The sequence below is a fragment of the Sitodiplosis mosellana genome, unplaced genomic scaffold (assembly GCF_009176505.1).
Source record: "Sitodiplosis mosellana isolate CC-2019 unplaced genomic scaffold, AAFC_SMos_1.0 Smas_scaffold_5, whole genome shotgun sequence".
In the NCBI taxonomy this organism is placed as follows: domain Eukaryota; kingdom Metazoa; phylum Arthropoda; class Insecta; order Diptera; family Cecidomyiidae; genus Sitodiplosis; species Sitodiplosis mosellana.
This window is the reverse complement of record NW_022595248.1, coordinates 1,732,372-1,749,829: the sequence shown is the minus strand read 5'-3', so window position 1 is coordinate 1,749,829 and position 17,458 is coordinate 1,732,372. Positions and strand designations below refer to the sequence as shown.

At 37.4% G+C, this 17,458-nt stretch overlaps 1 protein-coding gene across 1 annotated transcript in view; it reads left to right on the top strand.

The window, feature by feature from the left end:
* The window catches only part of LOC129566762 (protein amalgam-like), a 44,882-nt gene that overhangs the window by 25,729 nt on the left and 1,695 nt on the right, over positions 1-17,458 (top strand). Inside the window, exons 6-13 of the mRNA XM_055442982.1 lie at positions 3,591-3,677; positions 3,894-3,953; positions 8,874-8,948; positions 9,063-9,116; positions 10,141-10,299; positions 15,120-15,269; positions 15,522-15,575; positions 15,932-16,003. Of these exons, the coding sequence (XP_055298957.1) occupies positions 3,591-3,677; positions 3,894-3,953; positions 8,874-8,948; positions 9,063-9,116; positions 10,141-10,299; positions 15,120-15,269; positions 15,522-15,575; positions 15,932-16,003 (711 nt within the window). The remainder of the gene's footprint in view (positions 1-3,590; positions 3,678-3,893; positions 3,954-8,873; positions 8,949-9,062; positions 9,117-10,140; positions 10,300-15,119; positions 15,270-15,521; positions 15,576-15,931; positions 16,004-17,458) is intronic.

Below are 17,458 nucleotides of genomic sequence, written 5' to 3'. Positions count from 1 at the left end.
TCTCTCTCTCTCTCTCTCTCTCTCTCTCTCTCTCTCTCTCTCTCTCTACGGACATTAATTGCGCTTGTAGTCATTGCATTCGAACACTTGCACAGTTGCACACCGCGAGCTCACCGCTCGCTTATGCCCGCCCCAGAGTGTGAGAGACACAGAAAAACGGGAAAATCGTCCGACAATAAAACACTCGCATTTCAATGTATCGTTTGTCGTTTTGGCCAGCACAACACAGCTTTTTATGCGGAGTTCCATTTCAATTGCGATATTTTGATGTTCATTTATACCAATGCCACAATTACTGTCACGTGCAATATTTTTTAAAACGGATTTACAGTTGCGAGGGTATATTGGCAAACACCGCACCGGTTTGCCGCTTGTCTTCGTCATCGTCGTTGTCGTCTTGCGTTCTTCTTCCACTGGGCCCAGTGTCATGTTGTGCACGGGGCGGATGAACGATGAATAAAATGAGGAAAATTCGTAATTTTGGCAAAACATGCAACTGCAAGTAAAATGTTAAAGCGCGACTCGGTTGTCGTTTTTCTTTACGCGTTCGCTCTAAATCTCTTTCTCTCTCTTGCTTGCTCTTCTTCTCACATTCTCTCACTCGCTGTCGTCCTTACCTTCACCTGCTCGCTCGTTCATTTTGCGGCAAAACAGCGGAAAAAGTAATAAAGTTTTGTCATTGTGAAAATCGCGTCGACAACTTTCATTTCTTCAATAATTTTCGGTATTTCTACGCCCATTTTTGCCTGCAGGCAACGCCATCGAACAAGTTTTCCATCACTATTTCCCACCCACTCCTTCACAGATGAAAAAATTTCGCCGCAATTTATTGATTTGTATTTCGATTTAATCATAATGTCAACTCTATTTATACCCTGAGAAATGTAGCAATTTGTCATTTTTGATCGAAAAATGCTTGCTCACGAACACCCACCGATTTTATATCATGAGCATCCATAAATAAAAAAGAACGTGAAATTCCGTATTTTACACAAACTACCTTGAACAGAAGTACCAACAACCCACCGAATTCTTTTGGCCGTGTGCCGTTTTTTCAACTCTTCGTGCACAACAAATTAAGCAAATTATTTGAAAATGAAATTTCACCGTTTATCACCACAGAGCTGAAGAATTTCAAAGTGTGTCTTGCATGAATGACCTCTGCACGATTTTCTTCAACTTTTTTCTTTTCAACTGTAGTTTCAGTTGATCCAGTTTTGTGAAGGAGAAGTTTGAGTGTAGATTACGAAAAGAAAAATGGAAATCTTCGTTCTCTTTTCTCTCTCTCTCTCTCTCTCTCTCTCTCTCTGCTGTTTGTTTTCCTTTGACTTAATTGTTATTATTGTTATTAATTTAAGATACAATTAATTCCGAAAAAAACGACACAACAGCACTCTGTTTATCGAAATGGAATGAATGCGCTCGCACACGCGGAAATAGTAAAACTTGCTTCAAATTCAAACGATTCGTTGCATAGAGCGAAAAAAATGTATGCTAAGTCACTAAGAATAGACGACTCAATTTGCGATGGTATTGTGAGTGGGTAAAATGCATTGGTAGATCCTGATGTGTACCTGTGAGTTGCGTCCTGCAGCTAATGGAATTTATGTTAATAAATATTTCACAGGTGAAAACGATGAGCCAATACACAGAACGAAGGAGCGAAAGGGGACAGAGAGAGAGAGCGCGCGCAAGAGCTAAAAGAGAAAAAACCAAAAGCGGAGAGAAGAAGAATTGGAGGAAAACGGCTGGGGACAGCGAAAGGATGTCCGCTACAGAGAATAATATGTTTCGGAGTCTCGGCTCTTTTCAATGAAATTTAATGCATATTATGAATACACTAAACAGCCAGTCTCACTTTTGCTCCCCATGTGAAGCTATTTTATTTAATTTTTATTACGATTTTTGCCCGTTTCTCTGTGAAGTTGGAAATTTTTCTTCTGTGAAGTTGTTTTATGCACGAAAAAGAGGTTCCCAACGATGTCGACGGAGCTGTGTGGTTGTTTGCAAAATACGAAACGCTAACAAAAACGATGATATCATTAAGACCACAAGGTAATGTGGATGAATGCAAACATGCGGCAAATATGTTCACCATACGAAATGTGCGAACGAAGAAGAGAGTGAAGCACATACAGAGAGACATAGAGAGACTAGCATTTGCATAAATTTCGATATAATGGCAAAAAGTCACCAAGTGTACAGAGTGCAAGACTGCAGACATTCATAGGCACATCAGAAATGAGCACTTTTGTACGTGGCCACATAAAACTGCAGCTCAGAATGAACGATGACTCTTATAGTCTTTGGTTTGTTATTGTTTTCACACGTTTGTCGTTAACAATGCCGGGCTTGTGCATGAAATGTGATGATACATCGAAATGTGTCGGTTTTGCTCGCCATCAAGTGCGTTACGAATCTCGGGCAAAGCGAACATTTCCCATTGCTTATACACATATGAATTGTTTCGGAGGGTTCGAATGAAGTCTCTTGTCTATTTTATAACATTGCATCTATCTGAGGGTGATTTTCCAAAGCAAACCACTTCCGATTTTGTCTAATTCAGACTTTCCTCTACTTCCTGCTGTGTATGTGTTTGTTTCACCATGAACCATTTTACGTCTATTCATTTTGACTTGTACTTGTGGCGGAACTTTCTCTCTCCCTCTCTTTCTACCTTTTGGCCCAAAAGGATTTTAAACTCAATAACTACTTTGTTATATGCGGTGATTCGTTTCAACATTGGGCTAGATATTTTGCACATGAGGTAAGCGGTTTGTCTCAAGCGTGCATTCTTCTTTTCGGACTAAAATCTCCCATGCATTTTGCTCACAACAATTCAAAATGACGTCTATGTGTAATTCTCTTTGATCTAGAGCAACAAAACACTGTATTCAGGCCGTTGTGTCACACACACAAAATCTGCTTCAAAATAATTTATTTCGCCAATAAATCATCATTATTTCATGGCTTTCCACATAATACAACCTAGACTAGTAATTTTCCCCGATTCAAACCATACAACATCAAATTGAACCAGTTACATCGTTATCAATTTCAGCGTATCGAACGAAAGAAAAAAAAAAGAGTGAAAAAACAATTTGTAAACGAGCATTTCAATAGGTTTTTTTTTTTTAGAATTTTAAAATCGAAATATTGTTACTGTCGGTTACTGTCAATTCCAAATGTTCAACAAAAACGAGTGAACATTGGCGAGAGTGCAGAAAACGCTGAAAATGACATGGTCAAAATTTTTGCGCAGATATAAAGAAAAACCACATGATGTCAAATTGAAATCGAGCCGAAATAAATAATTGATTGAAATCGATTAACCACAATCTGTTAAATAATGCACAAGCTGGTAATCACCATCGACGGACTAGTAACGATCCATCGGGAGTGTTTCGGTCGATTTCAATACATTACATTTTCATAATACACTTGTGCGTTTGTGTATGTGTCAAAACGCGGCGAGAGCGTTTTTAATGTGTATGCGTACAGCGGCACGTTTGTTTGCATATGTACTTGCCATATTCATTTTTTTTACTCACTCGTTTTTTTCTCTTTCTTTTTTTTTCTCGAATTTTCAGTGCCACCAGATATTTTGGACTTTCCAACGTCTACCGACATGGTGGTTAACGAAAATAGTAACATTACGTTGATATGCGAAGCAAAAGGTTGGTAAACGAACTTGAAGACTACAATTTTTTTTTCCTAAATAATTTATCACTTTTCGGCGCCAATAAAAGTTCGAATTACAAATAATTTCCGTTTTTTTCTCTCTTTCTCTTTCTCGTTCTCGTTCCATTTCTTTTTCGTTTTTTTTTTTCGCTGTACTTTTCGTTGTATTATTTCACTTGTCGGTGTCGGCTCGCTTGCAATGGGGGAAAAAGGTTCACCAAAGCCAAACATAACGTGGAAACGTGAAGGACCTACCGCCAACCATCCAGCAGGTAAGTTTCAGCATGCTGCTGTCGTCGGCGTCGTCGTCATCGTATTCCATGACACCGAATAAACCGTATCAATAAATAATATATTGACGAGTGTTTCGAAGAAGAACGGTCGAATCGGTTCAGTTGAGCTGTGGTGTACTTTTGGAATTGTGCAGCGTGCGTCCAATGCCCACTCACACTGGGGACCTTGTTTGTTTTTCTTCCATTTGCTATACAATTTTCTGCCGGCTCATCGCAATTTTCGTCGTCGTCGCCATCATCATGTCCATTCATGGCTGAGTTCCGTACTCCCATTTCTTCTCCAGTCCGTGTTGCACTTATTCAATTTAACACACATTCAACTCATTTCATTTGGCGATTCAAACTTAAAATTAGGTCGGCCGTATAGAAGAAAAAGAAATAAAGAAGAAAAGAAAGCACCGCATGACATCGGCGGCAAATAAAATCGAATGGGGACCGTCAATAGCAATTCCAATGCGAACATTGTTATATTTATATTGAATTAAGTGCGGTTTGTGATCCATTGTGAAATTCCACACTGACAGCAAAATTGTATTCAGTTCAGCTTGTCAATGTTTCTTCGCGACGTTTTTACACCGCCCTCTCCTTCATCGCTTCACTTGCTGGATTCATTGCAATCATTTGAAAACTGTTCAAACAATCATTTGGAATGCCGCACGAAGAAGAAAAACGTTGCATCGCGTTCAAAGACCTCGAGAAAGACGGCGATTTTCAAAAAAGATTGGACATTTATCGGAATCGCGCAGCATTTTAACTGTCTCTTTTAAATGTTCGAAGTCATTTTTGGGCAATACACGAAATGTTTCATTTCGAAAATTGGATGGAATCAAAGTAACATACACATAATTATACGCTTTTCCCCCCAAAATAAGCCTAGATCCTAATTATCCTCTAGTTATTATTGCATGAAAATAGCCTCGTTGGCTCATTTTGCGGCATCAGACCATATCATCAAAACGCTCTCAACCCCACACCGACAATCGGTTAAACGGATTTAATGATGCTGTTTTGCTGTTGGGATCATTTTATGTGTATTTATTTTCTTCACGCCATTAACATTCGTGCGAGAGACCACTTTTTGATCGTAATAATCCATTGCACATGAGATATACGACCGACCGATTAGTATCGGTTCACGGTTAGTATCGCTTTTATCGATTACTTGCTGACTGACCTATTGACGCCACATTGACCAACCAAACACACAAGCACACACACACGTGTTTTCTTTGCTTTTCGAACATATTACGCTTTATTTTGCTCGATTCACATATCGAAATGTGATAAAATCTTGCGCCAAATGTTTATTTAGGACGTTTTATGATCTCTACTTATTCACACACACACACACACACACACACACTTCCACCCGCTCGCACATTTTCAATTTAATTTGGAATTCTTCGTAAAATTAGCACACATTTGGTATTACAGGTGCCAGTAAAAATGGCAACGCCAATGTATCTATTATTAATGTAAACGACGACGCAAACATGAACATAAATTTCTGGACTAATTCACTTGATGTGGGAAGCGGCGCCAAAGAAGCTCGCACGTTTTTTTTTCGCAGACAAATCGGTCAATATAGAACCGCTTGAACATTTGATGTGTGCAATATGTTCCTTTCGCTAAATCGATTCCGAGCCGGAGAAATGAATTGAAATTCCAATGCAGTATAATCTATAAATGTCACAATTCACACAAGGTGCGCTCAATATCTTTGGTATTCATAAAAATCCTTCTTCCCTCAATGCCATCGCATATAATTCGAATTGGACAGCAGAAAAATCGTTTTACAATGTGATTTTTACGACCGCCACATTCACATTTTGATTAATGATTTTGTGCTCAATAGTCAAATATCATTGGAATCTAGATGCAATTTGCATGCTTCAACGCTTTCTTGTCACTCACCACACCGTGTTTTCGTCAAACGATAATTGTTTTTCGCGCTTTATTCATTTTAGTTCGGCCGTGTCATTCTCGTCAATGCAGATTATGAATCATTTTGATTTATCAAAGAAAACACTTTGCCATTGTTTCCCAAAAGTCAAAAAATAGAACCGAAAAAAAAAATAACAACCCCAGTAGTTACAAAGCGTTTGTTGACGTGCGTAAAAAAGCGTGCTAAAACAAACAAAATTAATCGAATTCCAGTCACAGAAGAAAAAAAAACGAACGAAGAATATACATATAAATGACACCGAACAAACAAAATCGTAAATCGTGTGCACACACAACGAACAAATTATTTGCAGCACGAAACGATGTGGAATTGAAAACGAACAAGCGAGCACAAGTCGCGATACACACAGTACACACTCGATACACAGAGTACATTAAATCAGCCAAAACACAAACGAAATTGGGTAGCGCACCGCGACGCGAATCGCATAAAACAAACTACATAGAAATTCACTTTGTCGACCGATTTAGTTTATTGTTATCAATTTTCGGAATTTTCTAACGACCGAAATTTCGTACACCAGCAGCAGCAGCTAGTTTGTGACGGTGCTTGCGCGAGCAAACCAATTCGTCACTTTGTTGCTCAAATGTCCCCGTTTTTTTTCTCATTCGGGTGGATATAAGACATTTCCTTGAATTTAATTCACATTTTCTTTGAATTCGATCGCATTTTGCCGCGTTCAAATTATCCGCATTTTCGTTGAATTCAGCCGCATTTCCAACATGCTCCATTTTTTGGACATTGTATTCAACATCTAATGCATTCAGTGAAATATGTTCTAATGCATTCAGTGAAATAATTTTTGTATCGCAAATACATGAATTCCATCTTTTGTGATATATTTGCTATCCAATGTTCAGATTCCGGACTCCGAACACTATTCGAGTTTCATCCTTTAGTTCCTCTATCTGAATTACTCCATTTGAATTGAATTATTTCTCTTTTTTCTCCCATTGAGACAGTGAGTCATCGACTTTCATTTTTCTGTAAAGAATTTCTTTTTTTTTCACCACAAAGCGAAGAAAATATGAACGCTTGTCCATCAGATTGAAAGATATTCATGGAGAAAATACAATGAGTTCGCAATCAAAACACACAATTGCAAACATTCAATGCACTGCAAATGAATGTGTACGGAAAAGAACCAAGTAAAATAAGCATAAGAAGATAAAAACGGAGGAAATGTTCATCAGCTCCTGGGAAACAAACCGTGTGTTGGATGTGTCTATGGAAAAATGAAACTGAAACTTTTGCACATTTTTACTATGTACACATATTCCATTTCGTCCCTTCGTTCACAATTCGTATTGTCTCTTATTTTAACTGAAATGCTTCGTTGCTAAATCGGTTGTCAGCTGTTTCTTTTCCTGTCTCATGAGTTGTAGTTCAGCCATTGTCATTCAACCAACTGTTCACCATTTTACACACAGCAAATATATCATACTGAATAAACGCTAAAAGTTGAAGTCCCGAAAATTCAACACGCAAATTTTCCATTACAAATCGACCATTTCTAATAAATATTTTTGCATTCGTATGCAATTGTCAAAAGTAATTTTCTACTCTCCTCCTTATTTCCAACGACAAAATGATCACAACGCGACACACAGAACACTGTATGGCACTTTTCTCGCGAACGAAACAATAAATATCGTTATAATCGTATAATATGGCGCACGAACGCCGTTGACTATGCCGTCTATTAAATGCTACAACATATTTAAATTCAAATACAAAATGTAAACACAAACGAACCATTTACGGAATATGAACATATCGCTTTTTTCTGTCTTTGTGATTATACTATTGTGTCGTTCTTCATGTAGGTCGTTATCGCCGTAATGATATTTTGCTATGTGTGTACTATGTACGATGTCCTTACAGAAGGAATATCGATTTTTAAGCAGTCAACTTACAAGAAAATTTACTCTCTTTGACTTCAACACCAATTGAAATGGTGACCGTCATGGAGAGAGTGTCTGTATCCAGGCTCAGTTCAGACGAATGTGAATGTTATTGAAAATAAAATGAATGAAATGAGCTTAAAAAAATGTTATTACAAATAGGAATTAAAATGAAAATCATACAATCGCAAATAGAGTCAGTGTTTAATGGTTCAAAGAACTGTATTGATTACAGCCTAATATCGATGAACAAACTCTGTTGACCCCAAAATATTAATAGAAAGGAGTGTTGCAAGGCTTGTTGCTCATTTCAAATACAATGTTCACTCAAGAAAGCGCTTCTAAAGAACATGAGATTATTTATGTTTATCAAGAGTGGGTTTATTTTCTCTTAAAACCTCTTCTCTTGATTTCATGTCCAATTGGTTTCCAATCCGAGCACAATAAAATGTTTTCCATTAGATAGTTTGAAAGCATAATGACATTTCGATTAAAAATAGTATAAAATCCACGCCTCAGTAATAAAACATCCGTAAAATGTGAAAAATCTAAAAACAATTGCAAAATGGAAGAGATTAATTGAAGAGAAACAAAATAAGCCAAATGATTGTGGAAAATGGAACAAAATTCGACAACTAGAAAAGCTTTTAGACCGAAGTGACTCGGTCACTTAATGTGTTCATTTTCCGATTCATTTTATAGCCGATTTGTGCAGTTTTATTTTAAAACCGGTGCGAGAGAGAAGTGAGAGAGTGAGAGAAAGTCGTTAAAAATTTATATCGGTTAATGAATGAGTTGATAGCCACGGTAATAAAATCTATGTTCAATCAATTGGACTAGTTAGCTAAAAGCATTTTCAATGGACATTAAATTCGCAAACCGCGGCTAATTAAATGCATCAAATTTTATTTGACCGTGTAAATATTTGTATAAATAGTACTATTTTCAAACTGGTTTTTCCCTTTCCAAATTTTCGATGGATGCCCGCACCCTGCCTGCCTGTGTCATGTCCATGGGTCAATTTTGTAGTTGTGTTTGCGGAAGGTTCAACATTGCCCATAGCACGTGTTGATCGCACTCACATGGGGAGTTTCCTGTGTATCGGTATGATTTGATTTGATTAAATTTAAATATTTCATTTTTCAGCTAGACCATACATACATATATTACCTATATCGGTCGTAGTATAATTGCAACTGTATATTCGTTTTCGTATAGCGAGCAATGGAGTGCCGCCATCGGTTAGCAAACGAATCACACTGATTGTACACTGTAAGTAGGCAAATACTCATTTATTATGCAATATTATTTGTGTGCTGTTGACTCACTCACATTGCCGTTCGTTGAGCTGGCTGCACTGGTTCCGATTTGCTTGGCCGGCTAATTCAAATTATTATTTCGGATTTACACACAAATTATATACGGTTTCCTGTATGCAATTCATAACACATTCACATGGTGTACACACATGCCGGCGGTAAACCGAGTGTGATTTAATGCCTCTAGCTAACGGTTCTCGCTATGAACAACGAATAAATGATGAATTTGTCACACCGTTTCTCGCATACTAACAAACACACATACACACATTCCGGGGCCGAAATTTATATCAATTTCATGCATTGTGACCAACGACGCGCGATGAAGTTCAAACACAAAAACCAAAAATTTGCAAGTGGAAAAAAACAACAACCAACAACCATATTGAAAAGAACAAAAACACTGTGTGCCAAAGCAATACACTGAATTATTTGTGCGTCGTGATGAAAAATTATTCGTCGACCTGAAGCAAACCATCTCTGAAGGTTGAAAGACATCGGTCACACGGGCTGAATGAAGTGGTTTCAAGGGACTGAAAAAAACACACCCACCATTTCCGACCACTCTGTCTGTTCGCATGCATTTGATTGGAGGCTTTGCGGTGGGATCATTTCAATTATTTCGAGTAACAGGCAACGAAAGCCAAACATTACAAGCATTTATCTCTGGCACCGTGATTTGAATAATTCACAATTCGATGGAATGCTATCGCTGCAGTTACTTTAGTGCATCGAACTGTCAAAATCACAACATAATTTTCACATATCAATCGCAAACGTTGCATTCGCCTAAATAATAAACTCATTGGTTTGGGCTTTTATGTGTGATGATGAGTGATGTGTTATGGATTGACTTCTAACCGATCAAAGAGCGAATATTTTTTTCACATAAAATGCGGTTTCATTGAGGCAATGAAAACAGAGATTTATTCTATTAAATTTGTCATTTTTTCTCTCTCTCACGTACAAAATTTTAGTTTCGCCGATGATTTCAATTCAAAATCAATTGGTGGGAGCGTACGAAGGCCAGAGTATATCTCTACATTGCAGTACAGAAGCCTATCCAAAATCGATCAATTATTGGACGTTCTCAAACAACAATAACATCAACAATAATAACAACATTCTTGTATCAGGTAAATAAAGACTTGTTATTTAAAATTTTCGAATCCTTCAAACAGTTGAAGTGATTTCGAAAGCAATTTATATAGCTTAAATGCTTAAGTCATCAAAATGGTGGGTTTCGTACCGCGAAACAAGCTCAAAGTTTTAATAAAATAAATCAACATTTCGACTAGACGAAAAATCACGAAATATGATTGAATGTGGCATACACACTCTCATCACCATCCAAACAAATTAAATATCTCTCTCTCACCCCTTGGTTGCGGTTGTGCAAAAGGTGCGGGCGCTGGTTTTGTTTTTCGATAAAGAGCATATCGCTGAAAAAGCACAATCATAATGATCTCATTATTTGTATCTTATTTGATTAAATCGCATGAAAATAAAGTGAACGTGCTGCGAGAGCAGCATGCAGCTTCATAGAGACAGAGCGGGCATGAGTGAGAGAAGTAGCAGTGCCACCAACATCATAACAATAATAATTTAATGATAATGAAGATATTAATTACGTAGTGCGCACATACGAGTGTGAGAAAGAGAGAGGGCGGCATGGAATTTTGTGCCTGTTCGGCATTTGTACAAACAACCAACATACATATTTTTCTGCAAACACATCACGTTCGCTGCCGCTAGCAAAACCAACAAACGGTGCAGAAGCTGTACTATACGTTTTATTGTAGCGAAGGCGGGCGGTGTGAAAGTAGCATGAGTACAATTTCGATGATAAATGAAAAGAAACGCATTCGACACAACAACAACGATAAGAACATCCTTGCATTCGAGCCGAACAAGTTGAATTCGCAGGAATAAGACGGAAGCATTCAAAAGCAACCACGACAAATGAAAACTATGAATGTCGAATGAATTTTTGTGTTGGCAAACAAGCGTCGCATTTTTCTCTTTCCTTTTTTCACTCTCTCTCTCCTAGGAAAGCTTTCTGCATAAGCCGCAACTCAGCGCAACTCTTTTTTCGGCAGGCGTCAATTTATAATGCATTTACTTTTGGATTGTTTATGCTTTTTATTGACGAGGAAAATGTGCATATTAGTTTTTTTTTCTTCTTGCTTCTGATCCGGGGCACAACTTTAAATGCGCTGATTGAAGCATCTTTGTTTGTGTTTTGGTGTATGGCACGTTTAACGATAAAATGAAAATGAAGAATTTAATTTCGAAAATTGCGGCACAAACACGGAAAAATGGCAAAAGGAGTATCTGCTGTGGATGGATCGAGGACACACACACACACACACACACACAAGATAGCGAGGCGGAAAAAAATTGAATAAAATCGTTATTTGAATCGTTTTTGTTTCACCGTCGCCATAAAAGACGAACGCTCGCGCTCGTGTTACGTGTCTTCGTTGCCGTTGCAACAGTGAACAACAACACTATGTGAACGAAATTGTATGAATCTCGCGCGGGAGCTACAATTTGCAGCATCACCAACACACACACACACATGCACAACACCGCTACTTTCATCTCTCTAACACCGAACCGAATCGAATCCAACTAATACGAAAGCAAATGTTTCGTAAGTTATGGTACGAGCTCTTATTTAAGAGCAAAAAATGAGAACGGAATTTACAAATTCAGTTAATATGATCAGCGTGTGTGTTCTCGCTTGTTCTTTCACTCACTCACTCGTTCCTTTTTTTTTCTTTCTCAGTCTATCTGTCGCTTGCTCTCTTTTCCGTCGTTGACTCGATTATGCGAGTGGAAAATGCGTGTGTGCATGTAAATCGAGCATTATCTTTGTGAATTCAAGTGTAAAATATTTATGCTTTGAATGAGGGTATAATTTTGATTATACAAATTTTGTTGCGGGTGTGAAACGGTTGTCTGTATGCTGTTCTCTGGGTGCGTGTGTATGTGAAAGAGTAAGAGAGGGCCGAACCCGATGCCAAAACCGAAAGTGGCAACAGCAAAGGAGTGTGTCGAGAGCATGCACGTTGCTAGTCGGTACTCACAGATACGTACAAATGCGGATCATATTCAGTGTCGTTAATCGTTATACATTTTGTAATTTTGCTGTTATGACTACCGTCTATGGGCGCATTATCAGGAATTAGTGTTGTGTGTATGTTTTTCTTTTCGAAACGCCCAAAAACACTACCAAATGCATTGAAGTGATGACTGGTAAACATTTTTCGCCTTCACACACACACACACACACACACACACAATCACACAATGGCGAAGCTGATCGAAATCGGACAATTGCATATCTGACCGAACGGAAATCACTGAAACGAAATAAATGATTGAGCACAAATTATTGATGAAGCAACATTCATTGAACCATTTCTTTGTCCGCAGACAGATGATTCATCAGTTGGGCACTGTGTGCTGCAACAATACTGCTCCTGTTTTCTCTACTCTCTCGTTCAGTCCATTTATCCTGTTTCTCTTTTAGTTTCATATTTTTTTTTTTGCATTCGAGTCGAGTGGTTCAGTTCTTCAGTCAGCAATTAAGATGCTTGAAGGAGCGTAAATATTTAAATAGATGCAGCTTCAATGGTGTTAAGTGCTCGTATTTTTCTCTCACTCCCTCTATTAAGACCAGCGATAGACAGAGAGAGATTGCAAGTGAGAAAGAAAGTGAAAATGGATTGTTTACCAGCGGATAGAAATGCAAGCGGATTTATTTAATTCATAAATCTGGTAGACCAATGAGTAGTGGTGCTGTCCAAATAGAGCAGTAGCTCGCGTTCCGAGAAGAGAAAGAGGAAACGAACCAAAAATATACATATTTCGAACATGAAATGCTTCCATTAATTAGCGCGCCAAATGAAAAATGGCAATAAATGAAAAATTCTCGGTCGAAAAAAATAAATAAACGCTTTTGAATTGTTAACATCGCACTTTTTCTACAAGCAGAGGGCGAGCAGACAACGAGTGAGAGTGAAAGAGAGATGGAGCGAAATTCATTTGCATTTCGCAAATTGCAAAGCTGATGAAAATGGATGCAGATAATCAAAAGTCGTTCATTTCTGTACATTGTTAAACTTTATTTGCAACAATTTAAAGTGAAACTCCATCTCGAACAATATATGCACTAATTGGTGGCGTGTAATTTTTCAATGCCTGAAAATTGACACACACAGTGATAGAGACAATCATTAGCGGTAATGAATACAATTGGCAGTTGGCAGTGCACTTACATTATTACAGCAAATGAAGTTCGTTAATAACCAAACAATACAATCGTCATAATTGGAACTCAGGGTCACACAATATGGCTAAATATCCGTGCTACTTTTTATTGTTTGAATCATATTACGCGCAAACGCACGGGTTAATGTCCAGATTATGAATAATTACCATATAGCTATAAATTTGTCAATATTTGTTGCACTTAAACGATAAACAGCAATAGCAAAATAATAACAATGGTCTTTCAATGCAGCAACGGAAAAAAATCGATGGAAAAACTGATAGAAAATCGTGATTTCATAAGAGCCATTACTTGTCCGTCTTATCGGTGTGTTTCTTTCCTGTTCATTCCAATACACGTACGCGCACGTATCGACGTCGGAATCTCTTGAAATCGATAAGAATGCATAAATTGCAATTCATTAAAATAAAGTACACACAAATCACGAATACATTAATGTAATATTTCACTTTGCAGCTAAAATGATGGAAGCAAATTCCAAATGAAATACCCTCGTGAGAATTTATTGAATTATTCACGCAAACCCCACCCATGCTCAAACACCACATCGATGATGATATCTTGGATTTATGAATTAAGAACGAACTGTCTTTCTCTATTCTTCTATCTCTTCCATCTCTCTTCCTCTCTATCGCTCTCTTCGAATATAATGAATTGAGTCGATTCGCGGAGAATCTGTTTCAATAAATCTCTCGCTCTCTCTTCCACACACACATATACCATTTTCTTTTGTTAGTTAGGTGGTTCGCTGCATTGCACAAATTATATCAATTTTGTTGAATGATGGACCACTTAGTGTGCTGTTGTGAGACCAGAAAGATCATCTTGGATTTAATTATTTGCGCCGCTTTGCCATTCACCCAAAAATTGATGAACTCACTCATATTTGAGTAGTTTGGAGCGAAAATGTAATACAGAAAAGTTGCGCGGAAAAATGTCAAATGAAAAGAGATAGCTATATAGTTCACCATGGTTTACTATACAGTATACTACATAGCTATCCATTTTTCACTCATTTATCATCGACATTTTTCCGCGCCACTTTTCTGTATTACATTTTCGCTCAAAACTACTCATTTAACACTTGAAATGTAAAATTATAACACTTCAGACAGACGCAAAGAGCTGCCTGCTAACCACTACCATTTCTCATGAGAAAGAGCACTCTTTAGATGGCACATTGAAATATGTTCAACTGATTTCTCTGTGAACTGTACCAAAAATACGATGTCTATGTATTCCACTTGTCAATGAAACTGCCACCAAAACGAAACGAAGTGTGAATTATGTCACAGCCAGCCGTTGAAAAGACGTCTACTCAATTTGCCGTTTGAATGGAATGATTCCGAGACAAAGTTTTCCACTTACGTCATTCTATAAGATTCGCGAATGTATTTGCAAATTGGCGCGATTCGACGAGCGACTCATTAAAAATGAATGAAAACAATTGAACTAATTTACCGATTGGAAATCGTTCGACGAAAACGATCATTTGATTTCCTAGAGGAAATGATTCGTATCAAATTAAGCACTTTTTCATGAGCTTAATTGGAACAAATTCTCGGTCATGAATTGCACTAGTTTCGATTAGATCGAGTTGAGGAAGTATCTATTTGCCAAACAATTAATTAACCGTTTCAAACATTGATTGATTAGGTGGAAATTTTGAATCCATATTGAATGAGAGCACATACAAAACGGATATGACGCTTCGCATCAAATCGGTGGGTCCCAGCGATTTTGGATCGTATAAATGCATCGCCAAAAATTCACTCGGTGAAACGGACAGCACAATAAAACTATACAGTAAGTTGATATTTATTTACACCGTATTTGCAATCGCTTTGTTCATTTTTGTGTTTTGTTTAGAAAATTGAAAAGACACTAAATTCACGTTGGCATTTAATTTATTCTTTCGTTTGACATTCACCAACGAGGCAGGCATTTTTCTTTTTTTGAATCAGTAGTTTGTCATGTTTCATATAGCGGAAAAAAAAAGAAAAACAAAAATTGCGATTTTTTTGAAGGTAACTCGATTTTATTCGCATTTATTTTTAGAAATTCCGAAAAATACAATAAATTCGATTGACACACAGGAGAAACCGTACAGAGGTACGTTTACAAATTGGTTTTCTATCATCTTTCTTTTTCGCCAACTTTTCATTTCCCCTGGCGAACGACGACGTCTTTTTGAGTAGAATTTCTTTTCCTTTTGTAATATTTTTCTAGTTTTTCCATAGTTTGCTAGTGGTTTTTTCGCTTTTAATCCGTTTTTTTATTATTCGTTACAATTCTAATGATTCGTTTTTCATGATTGGTGGTACAATCAGAGTTTTCCTTTTGTTTTGTTTTTTATGCTACTAACTTCTAATTTGAATGTGTTCCCGTTGGTTGTTGCTGTTGTTTTTTCCTTTGTGTGGTGTGATCGTTAGTATTTATTAAGACGCAACTCCTTTCTTTCCACACAGGGAAAGCTCGCAAAGGAAATAGTAATTATGAGTCTAATGATATTGCCGATGATGACCCCGAAAACGCAAAAGGTGAGTTTTCTTTTCGGCGTCTTCTCGTTTATTTCGACTATTTCGTCAACCGAACAATGGCTTCGTTACAATTGAAATTCAATTTGGATCGCGTCCATTGTTTGGTCGATTTGTTGCTTTGATTCAGGACGTCGATTTCACTTGAACTCTTTGGTTTTTCTGCTTGGAATTCGATTAGATTCATATCATTTTCTCTTTATATATACTAACTAATAATTAGAACAACAAATAATTACACAAAACCGCTACTTTTGGGATGGTGGTGTTCGTAAATTGAAAAATAATCACTAGAAAATTATACGTGAAGTTTTGTTTATTCTTCGGGTGGAAGGGAGAATGCGGTTTACACGCTTGATTGTTCACATTTATCGAAAAACCTTATTCAAACTTCCAGCTGTTTTTTTTTCTTCTTTGTGTTTGCTACCGTCAGTTTGATTTTTATACACTGTGACCGCAACGAATCTCTGTTGATTTTATTTACCCTCCAATAACAACAATACGAACGAAGAATTTGCATTGTTCCCATTGATAATAATTTGTTTGGATTCTATAATAATGAAAATATGAATATAAAACATGGACATTTTGACCGATCGAAATTTCAATGCAAACATGATAAATGCACGTAAAATCACCCCGTTCTCGAAGCTCGTGCATACCAAATGGTTTTAAATGCATTTTAAGTCACTTTGATGACCGCGCAAACGAACCGCAGCTCTTTCATAAATCATTTTTTGTGGAACAATGTACGGTATTCGATTCACATTCGGGTAGCAGCGAAATTTTTATTTACATTCTTGTGATTGACGTTTATTTCGCTATGCAATCTCACCTGCTGTGATTTCATCAGTAAAACTGTATTTGCAAATACCGACGAGCAACGGCAGCAGCAGCAGCAGACAACATTTGTTTCAAACGTTCAATGGTGTGTGCCATTGGCCATAGAATAATTAGCATGATATTTGGTGTAGAATATTTTCATTTTCATCAACACCGCATCCATTTCGAAAACCGAGCTCAATTGATGCTTGAAATCGCTGGATACACACACACACACACACGCGCGCACATGCACGCATTTATGTGCACAATTTCATCGTCACATAAAATGTGTCTACTGGAATTGTGTTGAATTGTTAACGAACTCAACGAAAATGAGCTCGGTTTTCAAATGTGTAACACTCAAACCCTTGGACATCATCACAACCAACCTGAATATATATATTCTCTTCTGTAAAGCGCATTATACGGTGAAAATGATTCATTTGAAATGTGGTCGAAATCGTTTGCACTATTTGATGTACATATAAATAGTGTATCCCACACTCATGCACACACACACACACACACACACAATTGTTTTATCCGGTCCGATTGCGTTTGGGCACAAACATATGAACATGTGACTGCGACCATTGTCAACATCAACCAAGCATTTATAAATACGTATTGTCT